This window comes from Equus przewalskii, chromosome 8, assembly GCF_037783145.1.
Source record: "Equus przewalskii isolate Varuska chromosome 8, EquPr2, whole genome shotgun sequence".
Taxonomy (NCBI): Eukaryota; Metazoa; Chordata; class Mammalia; order Perissodactyla; family Equidae; genus Equus; species Equus przewalskii.
Genome location: NC_091838.1, coordinates 50,719,346 through 50,743,440, shown reverse-complemented (window position 1 = coordinate 50,743,440; position 24,095 = coordinate 50,719,346). Strand labels below are relative to the sequence as shown.

Below are 24,095 nucleotides of genomic sequence, written 5' to 3'. Positions count from 1 at the left end.
TAGACTTAGAAAGCACTGATTTAAAATTTCAATTTTGTTATTTCTAAGTATTCATACTTCATATTCTTTTTTTTTTTTTTTTGAGGAAGATTAGCCCTGAGTTAACTGCTGCCAACCCTCCTCTTTTTGCTGAGGAAGACTGGCCCTGAGCTAACATCTGTGCCAATCTTCCTCTACTTTATGTGGGACACCTACCACAGCATGGCTTGCCAAGTGGTGCCATGTCTGCACTCAGGATCTGAACCGGTGAACCCCGGGGCTGCCGAAGTGGAATGTGTGAACTTAACTGCTGCACCACCGGGCTGGCCCCTTATACTTCATATTCTTACCTCACTGATTAATTTTAGCTAGCGATCCTTTCAGATTTACATGGCAGAAAGATTAAAAGGAACAGGAGAACCTAAAAGTGCAATATATATAATGTTTTAATTATTGTATTTTTTATATTTTAAAAGTGTCATGCTTGGTTTGCATCAGAGTTAAGATCAACTGTTTAACAAAGCTTCTCAAATATGTTCTTAAGCTATTAATTCAGAAAAAGACTATTTAATGGTTAGAGGTATAAGAAATCATGAATTTTCTTCTGAGAATGTTTTCCTAGCTCCTACAATGCTGATACAGTCATTTGTCTGTTCTGGTCTCAGTTTATTTATTCTAAAGGCATTCTATAGTGAAGTAGGAAGAACACTGAACTTTGATGTCTAAAGGTATGATTTCTATCAATATTTTGGCACTTAAATTATTTAATATTGGGCAATTTAGATAACCTCTTATAACTTCAATTTTCCATACACCTGCACTTCAAAGTTAGTAGAGAGTTCTAAATGATATATTCAGCGGTTCATTAACACGTTTTACAAAGGGGAAATATTATTATTGAATCAGCATGTTACAATTACTTTTTACACTTTCGCTTTATATTGTAATCACTGATTTACTTCTCCCTGTCCTCTCTAGACTTTCAGCTCTTTGAGGGAAGGGACTCGGTCTTGTTAACCACTATTCTGCCTGTTTTAGCATAGGATCTGGCATACGGAAGATGTGCAAAAAGACCTGCTGAGTAAATGAAGGTAATATAAGGAATAAAACAATTTTAATTCCAAAACCATTAAAGGTCAACCACATCAAACTATGAAACAAACCTTATAAACATTTTCCAGAATCTCTACCGTCTTACTTTGCAAAAGTATCTTATAATGAAATATTTTTGGTATTTCAGAAATTATTTTCTCTTGTACAAAATATAAGATGGATCTATCTTATTCTGAATTGCCATATGGCAAAATTTTATAGGAAACTTTCTAGGAAATATGCAATTCTAAAAAGCTAACAGAAGGTGAGAATTTTATAAATTAATTTTCCCTTTTCTTTCTTTATCCATCTCTACCATTTATCAAATGCTTATCATGTGCCAGGAATGGTGTTAAGAGCTTTAAAGATATAATCTTATTGAATTTTCATGACAACCCTGTGAGAAAGTTATTATTATCCCCACTATATAGATGAAAAAAGTGGTTTTTATTTGCCCCAGTTTACACGGTTAGGAACTGGGAGAACCAGGATTCAAGCCAGTTCTGTCTGAATCTAGAGCTAACTTTTAACCGTTATGCTATATTATCTCTCATGCATGTTTCTGGAGGACTTAGGCATTATTTATTACATCACTAAAAATAAATTTTGGATGATGATAAGTGATATTATGCTTACTATGAGTCAGTGTAACATGGCATCAAGATCTTATTCACAACTTTGCAAAGCAAGCCAGACAAAGCCCGAGTGTGCCAGACTGGAAGGCTAAGTCTCTAAACATGACAAGCAGACCACGTAAGGCAGTAATTCATCCTTCATGATAAACAGTAAAACAAAGTTGGTTAATTCATAGCGTCCTGAAAATACACAGTTGTCTTCAGACACCTTCAATATTAAATCCTGTTTATCACCTATTCAAAATATTTTGAAAGTCTCAGCACACTGATTTACAAATTTTCTTATTTTTGCCATCCCCAAATAATCATCATTATTTAATATGTAAAAATCCTGTATGAAGTCTAACAAGGGTGGGAGAAAAGCATATAAGAAAAGATAATAAAAGAGTTCATTACGCAGTATCTAAAGATTAGACAAACACATACCAACTTAATGTGCCCCAAAATAATAGCGTAAAATGAATTCTAAAATCCTATTGAAAGGTACAAAGATGAGAGAAATTACTATTCATCATACATCAAATCAGAAAACCAACCAACCAACCAAATCTTTCCTAAATGGAATATGTGTGAGTCATAAAACAAATTTCTATGAAGTAAATTCCACTGATTTCTGAAATAAATGGGAGGTTTATGTTCATTGGAAAAAAATGACCTTCTGGGCTATTCAAAAACTTTTGTCAAAGAAGATTGAGATGAGCATAACTGGGTATAGCCCCATGCCAGAAGCACTATGTTGGAAGCTCGTCACACCTTTAAACCTTCACTGTTTTATTACAATCTCACTTATTCATATATTCACACACAAACTTTTATTGACTGCCTACTATATGTGAGGTATTGTCGATATGGAAGTTAAGATAATAAAAAGATAAAAATGATAGATACCCTATCTTCAAAAGGCCAACTAATGGTCAACCATGGTAGATTAAACATAGACTCAAGTAACCATATCACAGGGTTCTGAGAAAAATGAGTGCCCCAAGAGAAACTGTTAGTGTAAAAGAATATTAGAGAAATAGTGAAAGAAGAGAAGAGAAGGTGTTTATAGGAATTTATATTTGACTTGAGCATTGAAGGATGGGTAGGTACTCTACTCATAAAGAGAAAGAAAAAAACTACACTTTAGGCCCAAGAATCAATGTGAACATGCATACAAAAGAATAAATGCAAGAGCCTGCAAGGAGAAGGGTCAGCATGTGTGAGAGATGCAAGTCGAGATCAGTCTAAAAAATAAAGACTGGAATTGTGTCATTAAAGTTCTAAACTGTCATTAAGGTTCAGGCCAGGTGTTTGTGAATTTTGCTTTCCTGACTTCGCTTCTCTAAGCTTAGATCCCATTTTTCTACATGCAGAATCAGAATTTGAAAATGAAGCCACACTACAGTAGTACTGCTCCATATTAATATAATGGCATTTAACCCAATAATACTCATGCACGAAAATTCTTTGACTTCAAACTTGACCTTACTTTTATTTCTATAAAAACAAAACTTCTATATGTTAAATTTGTTCATTATGAGGGATACTTGTAGTTCTATTAGGAGTCACTGGTCAGAACAGTGCATTTAGTTTAGAATAATAGCTGTAGATTAATTGTCCTTATTGGCTTGTAAAAATAAATATTGAATATGATGGAAGCTACTGTAGCAGTTTTTTCTACTGCTATTATTTTGTACAGTAGAAATCATTCCAATTGAAGTATTTCTCTACTTTCATACTAAACTTATTTTACTCTCTAACGTACAACCAGTGGGGAAATTCATAATTCAGCATAATTCACATTTATGCTTTTTTAAACATTTATTTGTAATAAATTTGTATAAATATAAATGTATATGTATGTATATGGGCTGGCCCCGTGGCCAAGTGGTTAACTTTGGGCACTCTGCTGCAGGCGGCCCAGTGTTTCGTTGGTTCGAATCCTGGGCGTGGACATGGCACTGCTCATCAAACTACGCTGAGGCAGCGTCCCACATGCCACAACTAGAAGGACCCACAACCAAGAATATACAACTATGTAACGGGGGACTTTGGGGAGAAAAAGGAAAAAATAAAAATTTTTAAAATAATGTATATGTATGTATAAATGTAAATATATATATCATTTGTATAAGTATGAATTTTACCCATTATAGCAGACAAGTCTATAGAAACATTATTTACCTATATATTGATCAAGAGTGGTAATACCAGAAAACAAAAGTTCAATATATAAATGAATGCTGATAGATATTTTAAATATATATAATCCTAAATTGCTATTTTATCCATAATGAAATTGGTTCATCAAAACAAATGAATCTGTGCAGGCATCTCTGAATAAGATTTTCTGTTTGATAACAGGATAGAATAAGTCACTACAGAAATACAAATTAACAGAAATTGCTAATAATGATTACATTACAAAGTCAATTAAATTGTATGTCCTTTAAAATTTATGTAAGATGTGGGTGGGAGTAAACTTTAATTAACACTGATCTCCAATTTCATGTCAAAGAATATATCAATGTGGTATTGAAGTAGAAATACTACGAGTTTGCTGGAAAGACCACCCTGAAAGTGTGATGACACCAACAGCACAATGAAAGCCACTTGGCTCTATTACAAAGTTATACCCTTACTACTCATTCTTAACCCTTTTTTCTTCAATGAAACACTCAATCTATGTCTCGCCTTAACAAAACCTGGTGCTGCCTTAAACACACTGCTTCCCCTGAAGTCCTCTCCAGTCACATGTACTTATCCTTCTTCACAGGCTGTGTATTTCTGACTACTGGTTACTTTTCCTTGAATATTTCTCTTCTACTTTTCTTTAAAAGTTTAAATTTCTGTACAGCTTATGATTTTTGGCTATGCCAACATAAACTTCTCCTTTTTTCCTCCTTTCTTCCTATCATCTGATGACCTCATGGTCCCTGACTTATTCACTGAGCTGGCTTAGTCTTCTTTTCAATTCTCAATCTATCATAATCCTATGAGACTTAAGTATTCATTAAGAAGAGTAACCAACTGCTCCATAATGCCAAAACCTACATATCTCCAGTTAGTTTCATATTTATTCTTTTCATTCACTCTACTCTAATCGTTCCAATACCCACTCATGTCTTAGAATTTGTCAACTAATGGAACAGCTCCACAAGAAAATCTTAAATTTCAATGCCATACTCTAAGTAAAATCTCTTACCCTCCACACCCTCTCCCTTGTTCACTGCTGGTGGCAGTGCAAACTGGTGCAGCCACTATGGAAAGCAGTTTGGAGTATCCTCAGAAAATTAAGGATAGATCTACCATATGATCCAGCTATTCCACTGCTGGGTATTTATCCAAAGAACTTGAAAACACAAAGGCATAAAGATACTTGCACCCCTATGTACATTGCGGCATTATACACAATAGCCAAGACTTGGAAGCAACCTAGGTGCCCATCAAGGGACAAATGGATAAAGAAGATGTGGTATTTATACACGATGGACTACTACTCAGCCATAAGAAATGATGAAATCCGGCCATTTGTGACAACATGGATGGACCTTGAGGGTATTATGCTGAATGAAATAAGTCAGACGGCGAAAGTCAAATACCATATGATCTCACTCATAAGTAGAAGATAAAAACGACAAAAAAAACCAAAACATAGCATTGGAGATTGGACTGGTGGTTACCATTGGGGAAGGGGGGAGGGGGGAGGGCAAAAGGGGTGATTAGGGTCACATGTGAGGGGATGCACTATAATTAGTGTTCGGGTGGTGAACATGATGTAATGTATACAGAATTTGAAATATGATGTACATCCGAAAAAAATAAAAATTAAAAAAAAATACAATCCAAAAAAAAAAAAAAATCTCTTACCCTTCCAGCACCCTAACCTTGCCTTTTCACTTTATCATACAGTTTTACAATTCTTGGATTTTTTTCTATATTCTCCTACTCTATCAGTTCCTCTGTGAACTTTTCTTCCTTCTTATCTAGCATTGACATTTACACAAGCATCCTCAATTTCTTTCCAGTGGTATTTTTCCAACAACCCTATCCAACAAAACTCCCACTCACAACAAATGTTACTATCTGACTTCTCTGTTTTGACACTTGGATTGGCTAAGTGCCACTAGAAAAGATCACTCTGCTCTTCCACGTTGGTGTGTCTCAAAGTCGTTCATCTCCAACCCTCACATGGATTTATGAAAGTATTCATTAGCCCTTTAATTTATCCTTGGTCAGCTACTTTTCCTATTTTCTTCAGTGGTTATTCCAAATCTTCAGATCAAACATCTAATTCAAATTCCAAACTCTTCTATTATTGCCTCTTATGTGTTTGAGAAAATTAAGGCCATCAGGCAGTGACAACAAACTCCCCAATTCCCTGTCTAACAAATAACTATCTTCATATCCATCTTTCCTCTGGTTTGAGTCAATCCATCTACCTATGCTTCCGATGCCAATCCTTCCTCTATCTTCAGGTTCTCACGCTAGTAGCTATGCCTTCACAGTACTCTATCTTCAAATGTTCCTTCTCTTCAAACCACATACACGATTAAATCTCAAATCTCCCACTTTCAGCGGCCCCATATAGAGACTGTGAAGTCACAAGCACACTCTACCACACATGGAAAATAATATGATGGAGAATCAATATTTAATCAAGTAATTTTCCTAAATTTTTATGAGAATAGCCCATCTAGTTATTAACTGAGAACCTTCAATATATAAGGAAAGTTCACAGTTTTAGGCAACAATTATATTTATGTGCAAAGGATAAATGTCAGACTGTAAAAAAAGGAAAGAAAATCATCACTTTTTCTTGAGAAAAAGTGTGTTTTATTCATCATTAGTACCCTGGTGATGTTAAAAAATGTATGCAAGAATTAAAAAAAGAGAGAGAGATGAGTGAACATTTTAGGGAAAGGTGGCTCTTAAAGAGTACTGGAATAGAAGAAAAGATGTTTGACAAACTAAACTCTAAACAAAACATCTTTTGCATTTTATCACCACTATTCTCACAATATTTACTGAAGAAGCACCAGAGATTATAAAGTTCTTTTTTTGCTTTTTACAGAGACTTTATTTTGAGGATTTTAAAAAATATGTAATTCACACAGCATAAAATTCATCCTTTTAAAGAATACAATTCACAAATAAACTACTTCAGAGAAATTGACTACTCATTTTTTATGCTATTATCATATTGAACTCAGATTTATGGGGTATTATTTTTAAAAATAAGAATTGCTACTAAACTAATCTTCATAAGAGATAGCTTAAATTATGGAAGTAGAAAGAGGGTTATGGAGACACAGACATATTTCAGTGATAAGCGTTAGAAGCAATAAGACTTGGTGATTAGAGGGAGGGAATTGTACTCAGTGGAGAAGGACTAGTAAAAAGTGATGCCCACGTTTCTGGTTTGGGCAAGTGTGAGGATACGGTTGCCATGCGCTGAAGAAGAGAGCACCGAAGGAGGAGCAGGCTATTAATTTTAGTTGTTTGTTCGGTGAGAGGTATGATGAATTACTTTTACATGCTGAGTTTGCTATGTCCCTGGGACAGACAAGAATACATATGATGTATGCATCAAGCTATATTGCATAGTCATGAAAATGTGTTTTCACATTTTAACTCTGATCTAAAACTAATTTGTTAGCAGCAATAAATATTTCATTAACAATTACTCAGCTTGCCTTTCTAAAGATTATAGAAACATTTTTGCTAGATAATTCAGCTGGCCTACGCCTCTTAAAAACAGCTATTCTTGAAAATTTGAACTGATGTCATCGTTTTCCTTTAAAAATTTTCCTTACTCAAGGACTTTCTCTTTAAAAAGAGAAGTTCTAATTTCATAGCATTTATAGAAATTCATGAGAACTAAAAATTTATAGAGAATAAGTTTCTTATATATTTTCTTTCGTCTTATGTGTCCAGAACAGAAGCTGGAAGAAGGAATGAGTCTAGTTTGATCTCAAAGCTACCAACATTATTGGTTTCAACAAAACTGTACTTTTCAGTATTCGTTTTTTCTATTTTCCATTGTGGATTTGCTTAAGCTCTCCCCTTTCTGCGCCAAATTCTTCTGTCAAATATCCTTGTAAATTTGTTCAGGTATCTTGATAACAGTTTTTGGAAGTGGAGCTCTCCTTAAACATCCATCCACACAAAGCTAAGAAACTGCTTCACTCTCAGGCTTAGAGTTTGGAAACGTTAATTTCGTTTCTATCCCCAGTTCTTAGTACAGTGCCTGAGAAACCTTCTAAGTAAATATTGGTTGAATGAACGACTTCTCCTTTCTGGGCCAGCTTACCATATAATTTGGTATATAATCAGGAAATGTAAATAGATATAAAATTTAAAATATACACATATAGAGAGTGAGAAAAAATATTTTAAAGGGCAAATGTAATTTTGCATTTTCTAGAGTTTACCATATAATCATTAATGATATAGGAGCATTTTACCAGACCTACATATGTGCGTAAATATAAATAGTTAAATATGAATATATTATTTATTAATCAACATAGAAAAAATATTATATTCAAATACTTAATGAACTTTTTTGAATTTACTTTTTGCTAGTCATTTTCTACTTGTGCATTTAGAAGACATACTTTGATGTAACTTACTGTAACTCAAACAGCATAATTCTGTATCACACAAATGAGATCCAATTACTGTAATGAAAAGAGCAACTATAATGGATTTTGTTCATTATAGTCACTGTGTTAATTTTAGGTACTAGCATTGCTACAAATGCTTAAAATCTGAAGTCAGAAATTTTTTTTCATTTATAAAACTTGGATTACAAGTGAAAAGCATAAAATGTCTATGGTATCTCATGGAATAAAATTATTTCCAGTAATTCTGTTATAAGCATATAAGTTGTTTTTAGTGTTTAATCTATGATTGTGTTAATCAACTATCAAGAAAAGGTTACTGGTAGTAATCAGACATATTTTCTCTCAGAATAAAGATTGTTAGTTTTACTCTAAGAAATGAAAGCAAATTCAAGATCCTATGTTGCAATAATTAGTTAATGATACCAACATTTTCTTCAACAAATAATTGCAGTTGACACTTCTTGCCGTGTTATGAAATATATATTTCCTGGAGAGATCAGCCTGGGCTTCTTTAGTTTACAGTTCCAGAAGTATTCTTATTGCTACTTAAGCTAAGCAGAGTGCCTTGATGACTCAAATTGCTAGGAATATACCATCTTTCCCTCTCCCTGTAAAACAATGTGTTCTTTTCCTGAAGAACATAATGAAGAAAGTAATATTAAAAACTGGGAACTTAAGGTTATAATCTGCTCTAAACCTCTGTCCACCAAGTCGGGGATGTTAGCGTAGGCTTTGGGCTCCAGGCAAACACCAATGGACTCATGTGCTCTCATTTATATACAGTAGATACAAAAGAAAACACATTAGGGACACATTTTGTTCTGCTTTTGGAAGAAAGGAAACTCTATGTCTCTTTCCAAGGAAAGCTGGGAAACCTTTTCTTTGTGAATTAATGATGAAATGATCCTGTGCCCAACAAGCAAAAAAAACCTTGTCTTTATTAATAAACTAATATAATTATCGACAGTTAGATAAAAAATGAAAATAGACTTGAACTTACTAGTTTAAATTAAAATCACAAAATATGCCTAACTTAAGGTTCATCTTTAGGTTTAAAGTCTGTTACACAGGAACTTTCATAGAGCACAGATACATTAAACACACCAACCTGAGACAAAAAGTGAGGTATCAGAGACTAAACCACTGAATTGTATATCCAAGGGATAAACATCTGTCCCAATTATCTTTCTCATTAATTATGAGTAAACCACAAACTGAGATTGGGTTTAGATATAATAATGCAAAATTTGGCTTATAATAGGGTGTGCCTATCAAGCAGACTTTGTACTGACACAAAATCAAATTCTGGACTAACTATTAGAAAACACAATTCCTACAAAATGTACAGGATTTGCAATTCTCCATCTCAGATAAATGTAATTAGAGAAATTTCATCTCCTCAGGCAGAAGGATGAAGTCCTTCTGCACACTTGTGCTGATTCGACTTTCATACAGATTTACTTAGAGTCTTACGTTATGAAAATGGAAACATACTTGTTTTTATGCCTTGCTGCTTGTGTTTTTCCCTGTCTTTCTCTGTTCAAATTTCCTTCTCTGGCAGTTTCTCTAGCTAAGTGGATTTCAAGAGGTGCCTAACCCAATACGTTTACCCATATGTAAGCCCTGGGGCATCTACCCTTTGCTTTCAGAGTATCAAAGAGCACTGTTGCTGCTTCCCGATCTTCCTCAGCACTCAAAAGTGCACTAGAACCCACCAGAAAACTAAGAGGCAAGGGAGCCAGAGACTGAATAAAGCTGACTTTTTGCTAGCTATTTCGCTATTTATTTTTAAAATTCATTTCCAGTATGTAATATTTCTTATAAAGTAGGCTAAATTTTTTCAGCCCCTTCAGAACCTCATTTTAAAGGTTTTGACTCTACAAATGGGGAAGACATACAGTAATTCATGCTAAAGGAACTAAAGAGAAATTTAAGCTGGATTCAGCTGATCATAAAGAACTTGAAAACCATATCAGACTCTCAGAGGTACTGGATAAAATTAAGGATAATATTTTAGATAAATAAATCAATCTATTTGATAATTTGCCAACACATTAATTAGTTGCATTAGAAGCTAAATAGATAAAACACAAGAAAACAAACCAAATGTAAATGGCAAAATAGTTTTTAGGAGTAGGGAAAAAAGACTACATTACTAATGGGAAATGTCTACAAAAATAAGCATATTTTACCTGTCATCATCTTGTGAGAATCGTCTTTGCAAATCCTTTTTATCCCACTGTTCCTTTTCTTTCCCTTGCTCAGGTACGTCTTGTGTTTTTCCCTCGTCTCCTGACTCTCTGGATCTCTCTTTATTACACGTTTTTGTAATCTCTTTCTCTTCCCCATTCTCATTAGTTCTCTCTTCCTTTACCTCTTCCTCCTCATGAACTATCTCTTCATGCTGATCCCCTTCTTTCCCTCCCTCTGCTATTCCCTTTGGCCTTTGAAAGCAACACAAATTGAAGGCATGCAAATAAACACAAAAGAGAAAGAAAAAGTCAAGAAAAAATGCATAAGAAATTAAACAGAAAGGTAATGAGAACTACTAAAACATAAATAAAATTTACATCTTTTAAACATTGAAAACTTTTTTCCAGTTATACCAGAGAAGCAGTGGATAAGCAACACTTAACCATAATTGTTTTTAAGTTGTATTTTCCTGTTACAAAACTTGCATGGAAAATAGTTGTGGTCTTTCCATTATAGACTTTTTGATCCAATAGGAGTGAAAAAATAATCTATCTCAAGTGCCCATAAAATCTATAGGTCATGTGATAAATGTAAATTATACTGACATATATTAGATTTAGAAATTTTCTTGAGAAGCTGAGGACTTTTTCCACACACTTATAAAAGTTCCAGGAGGATGGAAGAACATCCTACTAAAAAAGTAATATTCTTATGTTTTCTGAATCACTGAAATGTATTCAGCTAGCAAAAAAAAAACCCTCCAAAATATTATTTTTCACATTGCTTGGAACATTAAGTAATTCAAATCTTCACTAAACTACTACTTTAATTTCAGTAAATATATAATAACAGAATTACGTTTTAAATAGCAAACATGAAAAAATAACTAACGACTATTTCAAGTAATCTAGTAAGAAAATCGTTATTTCTATAAAACTTTTCTGTGTAAGAAGTTTGAAATGCAGATCAAAATAAAATAAAAAGTAATATATACCAAAGTTCTTATTGACATATATTAACTTTTTAGAAATAAAGGCTTTCATGTTTATCTATGAAAAATAAAGACCTCCTAAAACATATTTAGAAGAACTTCCTACTCAAGTCCCCTCACTCACCTGATTTTCTTGTTTCCTCTTGGCCGTTCTGATTGGACAGACATGTAGCTTGTGCTGCTGAAACGAGAAGCACTACTAGTCCTTGAAACCGCAGATATATCACTTACATCACTGTCCGAAGATTTAGTGGAAATATTATCTGCCCCTCTATGAGGATCCCATCCTGAACGATACTGTTAACACAGATTGACAAATACGCAGAAGTTGTCAGTATTACCACACAAAGCAATTATGAACTTCTCCTATTTCAGCACTTTAATTGTCCACAGAGGATACTGCAAAACCCCACTCAGTTGCATATAAAACAAAAGTGAATGGCAATTATCCTAAAAGAAAAATTCAATTTATATGAGACCTTTGTTTTTAGCAGAGGCAATTAGAGCATTTTAACCACACCCCAATGAAGGACATTAAAATAGTTTCACAACAGCAATGGCCTCAGGGAAGAACATTTAGGTAAAATCTGGGAAATAAATGTTTATTTGGCTTGATATTAGGAAGTAAAATATTTTATTCCTTAGCAAAATTTGGAAAAAAATATGATAAAGTTGCAGTTGTAACTTATAAAAACCAATTTTAGCAGCCATCAATTTTCTCTTTAATCCATTATGCTTCACTGAAAACCTAGAGATAATACAAAATCTAATTATTAAAACACTAACTTTTTTTAGAAAAGCCAAGAGAAAAGAGAAAGTTTAATTTCTGAATGGTTGCTGGAATTTTGATGAATCCTAGAAATACTAGAAAAAGTCATTGTTATTTACAATAGTTTCAACTTCCTGGAATTGAAATAATCAGATAGTTATCTGGCACAGCCAGGGTGCAGGGTGTTCCAGGTGTTCAAATATTATGGTAAATTGAAAACCATCATAAATGCTGTATGTTAATGACATTTGAGATGTAAAAAAGAATAGACTTTGGAGTTTGGAACATCTAGAGTAAGGAAAACTTACTAGCTGGGTAAACTTGAGCAAATTATTTAATCTTTAAAAGACTGTTTATAAAATAATAAGGATAATAATATCTTCCTTGCATGGTTGTTTTGATAATTGGAAATAACACATGTCTAGTATGTGGCATAATATAAATAAATGCAGCCAGTATTACTACCTGTTTCATTACTACCTGATGGTTATTACTGGACAATATCTGCTAATAGATTTTTCTTTGTTTGGCCGTACTTCAAACATAATGCTGAAACATCCTTACCTAATCAATTTTGTAATGGAGATTTTTCTAATCACAGATACTGGCAAATTTCATAAAGCCTTAGAAAGATGATTGTCTTATATAAAACATTTACTGCGACTTGAAGAATCATTACCTAATAAGCAGTCCTGTATGAATAACAATTCACTGCAAATATTAGACAGATATAAACATTTTGGCTAAGATAAAATGAATGGTAACAGGGTGTAGTATAAACATTTGATCAGCTTCAAATGATCTGTTTTTTTTTCCCCAGGATCTCCCAGTATCTTGCTATATATTTTTGAGTTAATAATTAATCCTTTTCTTCAAATGTAAAATAAAAGAATTATTTCTGTCTCGCTAAAATTTTAATAATCAATCTTTAATCTAGAAATATATATTCAAATTAGGTGAGATATTGACCTTTCTTAGCCCATGTTAACTTTTTACTTTAATGGATAAATTAAATTCTCAATTATCAAAAAGAATACAAATAAATTCTTCGAAAAATCACTGCCTTTTTTTCAAGAAATATCTTTGTAAATAGAATCCTCATGTTGATTTTAAAAGGAAGGTTGTTTATTTACAGTGGATTTATTTGGAGAACGGTTAGCCCATGATATCTTTTTTAAACAAAAGTCACTTAAAAATATTGGAAACAACTTACTTTAAATGACAATGTCTTCAGCCATTGCCTCGAATAGCATTTCAATGGGTGGATCCAATATTATCTATGTTAGCCAGTAAGGGTTAAGAGAATATCTGCACACGTACATATATAATATATTGTATATTTATATATGTTTTGTCAAATTTATTAAAAGTAAATTTGATTTCAAGCCATGGCATAAATGGAAGTCTTTTATTTTATTTATTTTTTTTGGACATTTCCTTTATGTGAAAAATGGATGTTTCAAGAAAATTTTCAGGACTATTAAACCCTTCAATAGATACTATACTGTATTTGGGGGACTTTATCTTTCTCATTCTTATAATTTATAATCAAAAAAGAAGCCGTCTGATATTATACCTTTTAAAATAACTCATTGTTGAATAGAAAAGCAGTTTTGACATTATATTTTTTCTTTGCTTTTGTTCACATGATTATCATATCATCTAGATTCAAATGAAAAACTATAATTTTTAACTCTAGGAGGTAGTGGGGTAATAATGTAATCATTAAGAGAGCACGTTCTGAAGTGAGACTGAATCGTTGGTCTGAGTCCTGGCTACATAAATTTTTAGGTTTGCGATCATGGGCCAACTGCTTCTATGAGTTCTAGCTTCTTATCTGTTAAAATGTGGATAACAAGGGTGCCCATCTCGCAGGTTTGCTGCAAGGACAAAATAAGATAATATATGTAAAGCACTTAGCACAATATCTGACACATAAACAGCGTTTGATAAATGACAATGACGACAATGATGATGGTGATGATTAGATTAGACAGTAGCTGAATACTGGCTTATTATGCAATAAATATTAGGTAGAAATACCCAACATTAAACATATTATTTTAGGACTGCTCTAAGATATAATAAAAACAATTATGTCTACGTATATCCAATACATTTGTTTCAGAAAATATGTTTATAAAACAAAATTTAAATATTAAACCAAAGTTTTCCACTGATTCCTAGTATGTCCTCAGGCCTCACCTTCCTCACTGGGTCAGCTTCATCCATATCTCCACCTTATAGGGAATTCCTGATTCCCAACTGCAGGATGAGGAATAGCTTCATCTCAGCAGGAAAGACTTCTTGGCTGACATAGAAGATGCCTCATTTAAAGTTTTTGTCTCTGGTACTTTATCCCAATATCCAAAGCTGCCTGGCACCTGTGTATCCCATGTCTCCTTGCCTGGTTCTTGTCTGATTTGCTTCACCTTCATTTCTGAATCCTAACTGCTTACTTGACTTGTGAATTTGAGTACTTACGATTATGACTTCGCATACTCTAGCCTTGTCTCTTTAGGTCATCGTGACTTTTGAGCTTGTTGCAATGATTCATAGGTGCACACAGGCTAGCCTAAGGCTTAAGAATTGTTTTTTTTTAAACACATATGGTATACATGGCACATACCTTTGGCTAACACCTTTCGGATAATCTAGTTTGCCGAGGTAAGATTTTGGATATGCAAAATTCAAGAAAGATAAGATTCCACATAGTATTGTTTCATGCCTTTTATATAATTCATCACATGCTACCTCTTGTTATAGGGGGCAGTGTGTGTGTGTGTTCAGGTTTAATTTTCAAACCCTGTCCTAAAGGTCAGGACAGTATCTCCCCTATCTTTTAACTCTCTTAGCACCTAAGAGTCAAAGATTCACTTTACTTTAATAATTTAAACTCTGAGGTTTAGTTTTCAGACCAGTAAAATAAGGATAAATCTCATTTTAAGGATTCGTATGAAGAGTAAGAGAACTAATATATTTACAATACACAATAGTGTGCTTAACACATCGCAGTTGCTCATTTCCAGAGCCAAAGGCAGGTGATTAAATAAAAAGACACTGAGTGGGGTAGTTTATATAAAGAAAAAATAAAATTAGCAAAAAGCTCTAGTTTGATGATGATTCTGCTATCTACTCAAAACTTGTACCAAGAGCATTTCTCTGTCTACTTCTGAGCAACTGAGCATGTTTACCTTTGGGATATAGACCAGGTTTCCATTACAAATAGACACAGGATAAACAGAATGAGAAATTTGGAAAGTAAGAAATAATAGAAAAATATTTTTATAAATAAAAGTTCAGAAGAACATATTTTGAACATATGTAGAATATAACATCTTCATATATACAACTCAGGAAAAAACCGAGAAATCAAACTAATAAATGACCCAATACTGGAATTTACCTTTTAAAGGGTTTATTTTTTTTTTGCTTTTCATAAGCATATTTTTGCTTTTCCTAAAGTACAGTAAACAAAAGTTATATAAACAGTGAGGTAGAAGGAGCTAAATTATTATACCAAGGAAATGAGTTATGAATGTGAATAAATGAGCTCACTTATTTAGGAAATGATTTAGGGGTTGTCTTGGGATTATACAATAAACAATGTTTTAAACAATTAGCACATATTAGTCTACAGCTGACAGAGGAACAATGAGTATGTTCATCATTCTTTTCAATGGAACAAAAACACAGAGGACTTATTGCATAGGACTAGGCCATCTCGGCTGAAAACTGTGCTCTGATTGGAGATCATTAAAATCTTGGAAGAGAGTAAGGAAGCTTTTCCCGACAACATTCTGATGTTTTGTACATTACTATTAATTAGATCATGAACTAGAAAAATTTACAGGAAATTATTATTCTTCAGGATGTTCCACACTCTAAAGAGTTCCTAAGTGGTCTGGAAAAGTTAATGCTCTCCTTATCTAACATTAGTGGAACGTAACAGCATATCTGCAAGGCCCTGTTGAAAAAAGAGTTATTATTAAAATTTTAAAATAATATTCCTGAGAGAAAAGTGAATTCAAATTTGTAAAATATAATTTTCATTTTCTCCAGTATACTCACTTGATATTAGGTAATTTCCTAGTTTGATTTCTCTATAGCACCTCAGCACCTCAGGTTGTTTGAGTTTTGTACATGAACTTCCCAGACAAAAAAATGGGGGTGAGATTATGACAGTTCCCTTAAGCTTTTTGTGTCTTCAACTTAATAAATCTTACCAGAAAACTGCAATTTGTCTAAAACTCTAGTCCAAGAATTGATTATTGCAAAATACTGGGCAGTATGAAAGCCCAAGTCTGAAGGAAAATAAGTTTCATGCCATTAAGAAGTACTTGGAGAAATATCCATCATATTCAGAGAGAAAGCACAATGAATAGATCAAAAGATGGGAAAAAAATTAGGGTAAACACTCTATGGAAGAGAGAGGAGAGGCTGAAGTTCTGGGCTGGGTTCTTGGTATCAGCCTGGGGGTGGAGAGGAGACAAGAACAGAGCAGAGGGAGTCTTAGCACTGGAGTCAATTAAATAATCAAGTGAGCAAGAAGAAGCTCTCATTTTCACCATCGTTTTTTTATTTCCTAGCATAATTCAAAGAGAGTAGCTGTTGTCTTCTGGTAGAAGCACAATTGCAGGTGCTCTCTCTCTGAGGAGACACTTCCAGATAATTTTTTCTCAAATCAGTACCTGATTCGAATATTGCACCGTGCAAAAATCTGTTTGTCAGAGATAATTTTGTTTAGATAGAATTCCTAAAGAGGGTTTTGTACGATAAGTTCTCTCCTTGGGAGGGAGAAGACGAGGAAAGGCCACGAAAATTGAGGGTTAATTTAAGATTCAGCCTTGTAAACAATATTCTGCAAATGAAATCCCACCTAGAAAAGTCTATCTTAATTCCTCAAGAAAAATCAATCACTGTCTTGAGTATTGCTAAACTACTTTATTTGCGCCTTTCTTATAGTTTTATCATGTGTATCTCTCTCTCTTTCTCTGTCTTATCTATCTATCTATCCTGCTAGATTATAAGCTCCCTGAGGATAATGACTGTCTTATTTATTTTAGCATACCCATTATCTAGATCAGTGCCTGGTAGGTAGTAGGAACTCAATGAATGTTTAATAAGTCAAAATGAATGCAATTGTTGTTTTATCTGGGCTATATATTGGAGTATTATCTCCAGTATGAAGTATCAAATCAGAGTAGAAAATACTGTGATGATAGTTGAATAGAGTTTAGTCACCTAATCCTTTCATTCTCTGTGGTGGCTATAAGCAGTAGTGTGCTGGTATATGTTTAACAACTAGCTATCCAAGGGGAAAAAGTTCTGATTTAGAGTTTGCTGATTTCTGAAGGATAAATACTCCCATCACAGCTGGTTTCAAGTTACCAAGTAATCAGTGAACACAGAGTCGGTGCATACCTCTGGGTGTGGGGTTTAGGAATATATGCACTGTTTGTAGGATTCACTAAGACTTGTTAGGAGACAATGAGTAAGGGACAATAAGATATATCTGTAAATTACTCATCCAGAAATGTATGAAAGATGGAATAGCAAGAAGAGCTTAAGGTGAAAAACCATAATCGTAGAAAGGGTAGCAATTAGCCTATACGCCAAGACTTACTAAAGAGCCAACTGTCTTTTGGTCTGAAGGAAATTTATAAGGTTAATCATTTTTCCTGGAGTTGGTAAAGAAGAAATTATTGCTAGTAGTCAATTACAACTTTCCCAAAGGCTTGGCTCTATGGGAACTCTATGTCTGTTAGTTATCAGCTGCTCCTTGAGAAACATCATCCTTTATCTACTTCCATCGATTCCTCACAATTTTCAGAGATGGAAATGCCACTTCTGCAGTTAAAATCCCAGGTTTAGAGAGCTCAAGTAGCAGCACAGCTCATACTTTTGCCCTTAACAAATCTATTTACCACTTTCCGCCTCAGAATCCATAACTCTTCACCCATTCTCGTCTACCATTTACTGAAACTGCTCTAAAAAACAAACAAACAAACAAACAAAATCCACCAATAACATTCTATTTACCAAGCAGTAGTGTCTTTTCAGTTTTCTTCTTTCTTGGTTTTGCTATTACATCTAGTATTGTTGAAATCCTCTCTCTTCCTGAAACTTTTCCATAATGGCTTCCCAGATAATGTCACTCATGGTTTCTCCTCCATCTCCCTGACTATCTTTCTTAATCTCCTTCACTGGCTTTGCTTTCCCTAATCTGATTTTAAATTATATTTTCTCCAAATTTCAATCTAGCCCTCTTTACTTTTCACTCTACATATTCCTCCAGGATGATCTAATCCATTATCTATTCATTTTAACCACCATTTAATGACTAACAAATCCTCATCTTTTGCCTTCACCTGTCTCCCAAGCTTCAGACCTGTATCTCCAGATGCTAACAGAACATCTCCCATATGCTGTTTTGCAGGTACATCAAATTCAATGTACGAATTCACTGACAATGGGGATGAACTCTAAGATAATTTTGTTTAGATAGAATTCCTTACTCTAAGAACAGGGAGCAGGAAAGCAAGGTCTAAAAACAGGGAACTTGGCTGCTTAAACAGTAGGACCAGCCCTGAGCTGCTGTTCGAATCCCTTATTTGTGAAAAAAAAGTTCCCTTATTTATTCAGACAATTTTTTCAGGTGTTTTGCTATGAACATCTGAATGCAAAACCGACTGATATACCACACATTCTATTCTGTGACAGAAAAATATTTTCTGACTTCATGGTATAAGGGCACATTCTTTAACCAACAATATCAATGAAAACCATAATGTAGTCATCTAATTTTGATGATTAGAGGCAGTATATCATAATAACCATAGGATATTGAGTTGAAAGATATGGATGTGTAACTGCCCTCCCACTTGTGGTACCTATGTAATCTTGGGCAAGTCTTTTAACTTCTCTGAGCCTGATGTGAACTTTAAATGAGATCACAGATCTTAATACATAGTCAATATTTGTCATGACAATAATTAGGTGTAGTCTATGATGAAACTAAGGAAGCTGTAGATTGTGATACTCAATTTTCATCATTTGGCTATCTCAAACACTTTATCTTGACTTGAAAATAGCTATGAAAACTATACATAAGTTCCCAATTCCCCATCTCATTAAAAAAATAAGGCATTGTCCTTTGACATCAGATTACCTAATTTACTTAGGGTAGGATAAGAGCAAACTTGATTTTGAAATTCATGTTTTTTCATTCTTAAAACTGTTAACCTGGTTTAGTTTTAATAATTGGCATCAAAAAAAGTTAAACCAAGGAATGTAACAATCCATCACTGTAACACTAATAATTACTAAAATTGGAATAATTTTTATGGTTTAGAAACAATTTTTTTTTTTTTTTTTTTTTTTGCTGAGGAAGATTAGCCCTGAGCTAATATCTGTTGCCAATATTCCTCTTTTATTTTTATTTTTTTGCTTGAGGAAGATTAGCCTTGAGTTATCATCTGTGCCAATCTTCCTCCACTTTATACGTGGGTCACCACCACAGCATGGTTTACAGGTGGTGTAGGTCCACACCTAGAATTCAAACCTGAGAACCTGGGGCTGCCAAGGCAGAGCACACTGAATTTAACCACTACGCCATGGGGCCAACCCCCAAATATTTTATATATCATTTTCTTTTCCCCAACATCTAAGACACCTATTATTTTTAAAATTTACAGATAATATGTATTAAAACTTATTTATTGATTTTTATATATCCATGTAAGTTAAAAGATTTTTTCTTTTTCAATAGTTTTAGTGAGTCTTAGATTTATTTTTATGTCCTTTGTTATTTCAAACAAATGTCATCTAAAATTTCTGCCTCAATCACGAAGTGTTTCCAAAGTCTGTTCTTCCCAGACCCTTAAATGTATTAATAACAATCTGTTATCCTGATATACATAACATTTCATTTATATCCACATCCAGAGACAGTAGAACAGAATGCCTGCTGCTGGTCTAAACCAATGAGCCCATTATTTTTCCAGAAGACAGAAGAGTCACTGTTAAGTCACTTATGCCATTATTATGACTTAATGCTCCTCCAAGCCCTCAGATTAGAAACCTGTAAGATATAGCTAGAACTATCATAAAGAAACTCTCCTTAGGTATAAGAATTCCTGGTACTTGGTCCTTTGTAAATATCTTTAAATAGGATATAGGGAGTAGATATTACAGATACTGAGTGACAAGCTGGCAGCCCAAAAGTTGCAACAGAAATAAGACTTGAGACCATAGCAGTATGATCAAGGTCCTGGGAATCTGAAGCAGGCAGAAACACAACAAAAATTAATGGATTAGAGATATGAAATGGGGCTCTCTTTCAAATATTAGTACCTTAGAAAGTAATAGAGTAACTCAAGGTACCTGTAGCTAAGAGAATCAGGGCTAAATAACAGCCTGAATAATCACAAAGTGTTAAAATACCTGAAAGGACCTGAGAATTGCTCTGACCCATCAAATTCAGCCATGGGGGGATACAATTACACTATATTGACAATCCGGAAGAGAGCCACTATGCTTATTCCTTGTGTGAGAAGACAGAGCAGCACCAGCTGGGTTTGCATTAAGACCACTCGGGATGGAGGCAATGCTCAAAACTTTGGAATAACAATTACGTCTCAGTTGGACTACAGCAATAGCCTCTGACTGGAACTCCTTGTCTTTAATCTCCTCTTCAATGTGTCTTAAGTACACCATTAGAGTTATCTTTCAAAAGTACAAATTTGTTCATATTGGTGACCTCTTCAAAAATCTTCAAAGCCCATGATTGTAAAGAACATTTTAGATTTTTATTTTGAGGACGATTAGCCCTGAGCTAACTACTGCCAATCCTCCTCTTTTTGCTGAGGAAGACTGGCCCTGAGCTAACTTCCATGCCCATCTTTCTCTACTTTATACATGGGATATCTACCACAGCATGGCTTTTGCCAAGTGGTGCCATGTCCGCAACCGGCAAACCCCGGGCCACCAAGAAGCGGAATGTGCGAACTTAACCGCTGTGCCACCAGGCCAGCCCCTACATTCTAGATTTTTAACTGAGTAATTCAAAGCCCTCCACAATCTGGTCCCAGCCAACTTTTCCATTCTTAGCTCCTAATATATATCCCAATTTCTTGTATATTTCCATTCTAAAGAACTACTACTCGTTCCTTGAACATGGCATGTGCTCATCTGCTTCTATAACTTTGTTTACGCTCTCCCCTCTGCCTGACATGTCCTCTGTCTCATGTATTATTCTACAGTGTATGCCCAGATTTCTCCAAGCCGAATGCATATTCCTCTTCTTAGGCTCCCTTTGCACAGTTTACTTTTATTGTATTACTTAACACAGCCTATTTTGTGTGAGCGTTACTTATGTACATGTGTTTCACTAATTCCGATTATGAGCTTCCGGTCTGGAAGGATTATGCTTGGCTGCCTCTATCCTTTCCTCCCTCCCTCCTTCTTTCCTTTCCTTTAATCTTTCTCTCTTCTTTTTTTCATTTCTCTCTCCCTTCATCCCTTCCTTCCTTCATTCCTTTCTCATTCACTCAGTCCTTTGTTCTATTATTTGTTTGACTGTTTCTCTGGCAATTTCTTTTCTTCTTATGTTGCAGAACCAGAATCCAGAATTACAGTTGATCAGCTTGACACAACACAGGTGTGCAGGAAAGAGAAAGTTACTAAATGTCCCCTGGGTTTACAAAATATGTTCAGATATACAAAAGAGGACCCCTATAATCAGCCTCTGTTTAAGAAAAAAAGCCCAGGAAAGTTATTTGGTGTTGAAACATACTTTTAGTTATTTGCTCATCACTGAGTCGTTCAAAAAATCACAATATTTTAAAGCTGAAAGTGACCTCAGTCAGAGAAAATGTCATCCAGCTTCCTCATTTTATAGATGAGAAAATTGAGAGACAGAGAAGTTAAGTAAATTGACTAAGGTTATTCAACTTGTTACTATTAGTCTTTCTATTTCTTTTCATTTAAAAAAATTTTATGAACTATAATTTCACTTTTAATGGGATACTAGGCAAGCATATTTGGAACCTAAGTCATTTCTTTTCAAAATGTTTATATTGTTTTCTTCTTTAAGTATATATTATAAAATAAAGATTATTTTACTTTTCTGAAATTTTGAAAATTCTAACTAAAATAACATGTATAATCAGAATACAAAAATAGCATGAAAATAACACTACAATACTATTTATAACTATAATTGGATGGATTTCAAACAAATAAAACTTTAAAATAATAAAATCACTATCATAAAAACTAACTTGAATAAGAAGATGTCTTAAGACCTACTAAAATAATTCCTTTACTTTTCATTTAAAAATCAAGTAATTTTTTTTTTTTTTTGGCAGAAAATGGAAAGGAGCTTAAGAAGCAACATGTTCTTATATGACGGGACCCTGAAGACTGTTAGCCTTGCTGTGAGTATTCCTAGTCACGAAAATGACCTGAAAAGGGCCCATCAGAAAATCATAGCCATTTTCTTTGTTAGTCAAGAAGCTGTATTGAGCTGGTGGGTGTTGGTTCATTCATCAGAATGAGTTCAACTGTAAGGATTTTTTATTATCCCTACTTCACATGTTATAATAAATAATAAAAATAACTACCATTATGAGGACTCCCACAAGCCAGGCTGAATTCTATATCTTTTTACATACAATATTTCTACCTCCTGAAGTTACCACCCAGCCAAAAGATCCTAATCTCATATGAGATATATTTTATGGTTAGTTATATTATTTCCAGACTGGAGTATTATTCTACAATCTTCAAAATTAATAAAATAGAAATAACTAAAATTACACATTTAAGAAAACAGTAAATTTACTTTGCTAATAAATAATATCTGTAATCCTTCCATTTGAAGAAAAATTACAACTAATTTTTGTGCTCATGAACAAAGCTATTACATAACAAAACTGTAGAAATCTTCAAATTATGTCACCCGAATTAAATTGAAATTATAGGTGTGGATGGTTCCATGCTGCCCTAGTTGACTGCCCTAATTGCAATCAGATCTGACTTAAGTGTCAGTTCAAATTTAGCTATTAATTATTTCATGTGAAGTAATAAGCAAAACATTGTACATATAAATTTACTCTCTAAAGCATAATTACTATGTCATAAGATAATTAAAAAGTGTATAGATTTAATCATTTGTGAGAATATATCTAGTAAAGAGCCTGACAATGATCAGAGATTACAGAATCAATGAATGAAACAATAACGTTCGATGAAGGAAATGAAACATAGAAAATCTAGTTCAAACCTAATTTTAAAGATTAGGCTATGGGATTAAATGATTTGCTTAATCAATGATGAAGTTGTCTAAAACCCAAGCATTAATACATAGTGATTTTTTTTTTTGAGGAAGATTTTTTTGCTGAGGAAGACTGGCCCTGAGCTAACATCCATGCCCATCTTCCTCTACTTTATATGTGGGACGCCTACCACAGCATGGCCTTTGCCAAGCGCTGCCATGTCCGCACCCGGGATCTGAACCAGCGAACCCCGGGCCACTGAGAAGCGGAACATGTGAACTTAAGCGCTGTGCCACTGGGCCGGCCCCAGTGATTTTTTTTTTCAATGCAGCCTCCAAAGTACCATATATTTGCGTAGCAAGTTTCCTCAATTGGTACACTGAAGAAAAATTGGATTATAGAGACTATTGGGCAATTTATCCTAAGTCTTGTCAATATGTAATAGAATCAAAATTAGAACTCAAATCTTCTAATTCTTTCTCAGTATCATTTCCAATATGATTAACTCTAGACAGCAACCTATAGTCATATGCCCATTAGAAAATT

The 24,095-nt window shown here is 33.9% G+C and overlaps 1 protein-coding gene across 49 annotated transcripts in view; it reads right to left on the bottom strand.

Moving 5' to 3' along the window:
• Positions 1-24,095, bottom strand: part of RIMS2 (regulating synaptic membrane exocytosis 2) — a 573,066-nt gene that overhangs the window by 122,538 nt on the left and 426,433 nt on the right. For 14 of the 49 annotated variants that reach the window (XM_070630747.1, XM_070630750.1, XM_070630743.1 and 11 more), the window contains one exon: positions 11,626-11,798. The exons of the other annotated variants lie outside the window; for them this stretch is intronic. In XM_070630747.1, coding sequence (XP_070486848.1) covers positions 11,626-11,798 — 173 coding nt within the window. The remainder of the gene's footprint in view (positions 1-11,625; positions 11,799-24,095) is intronic. 49 annotated transcript variants of the gene reach the window in all.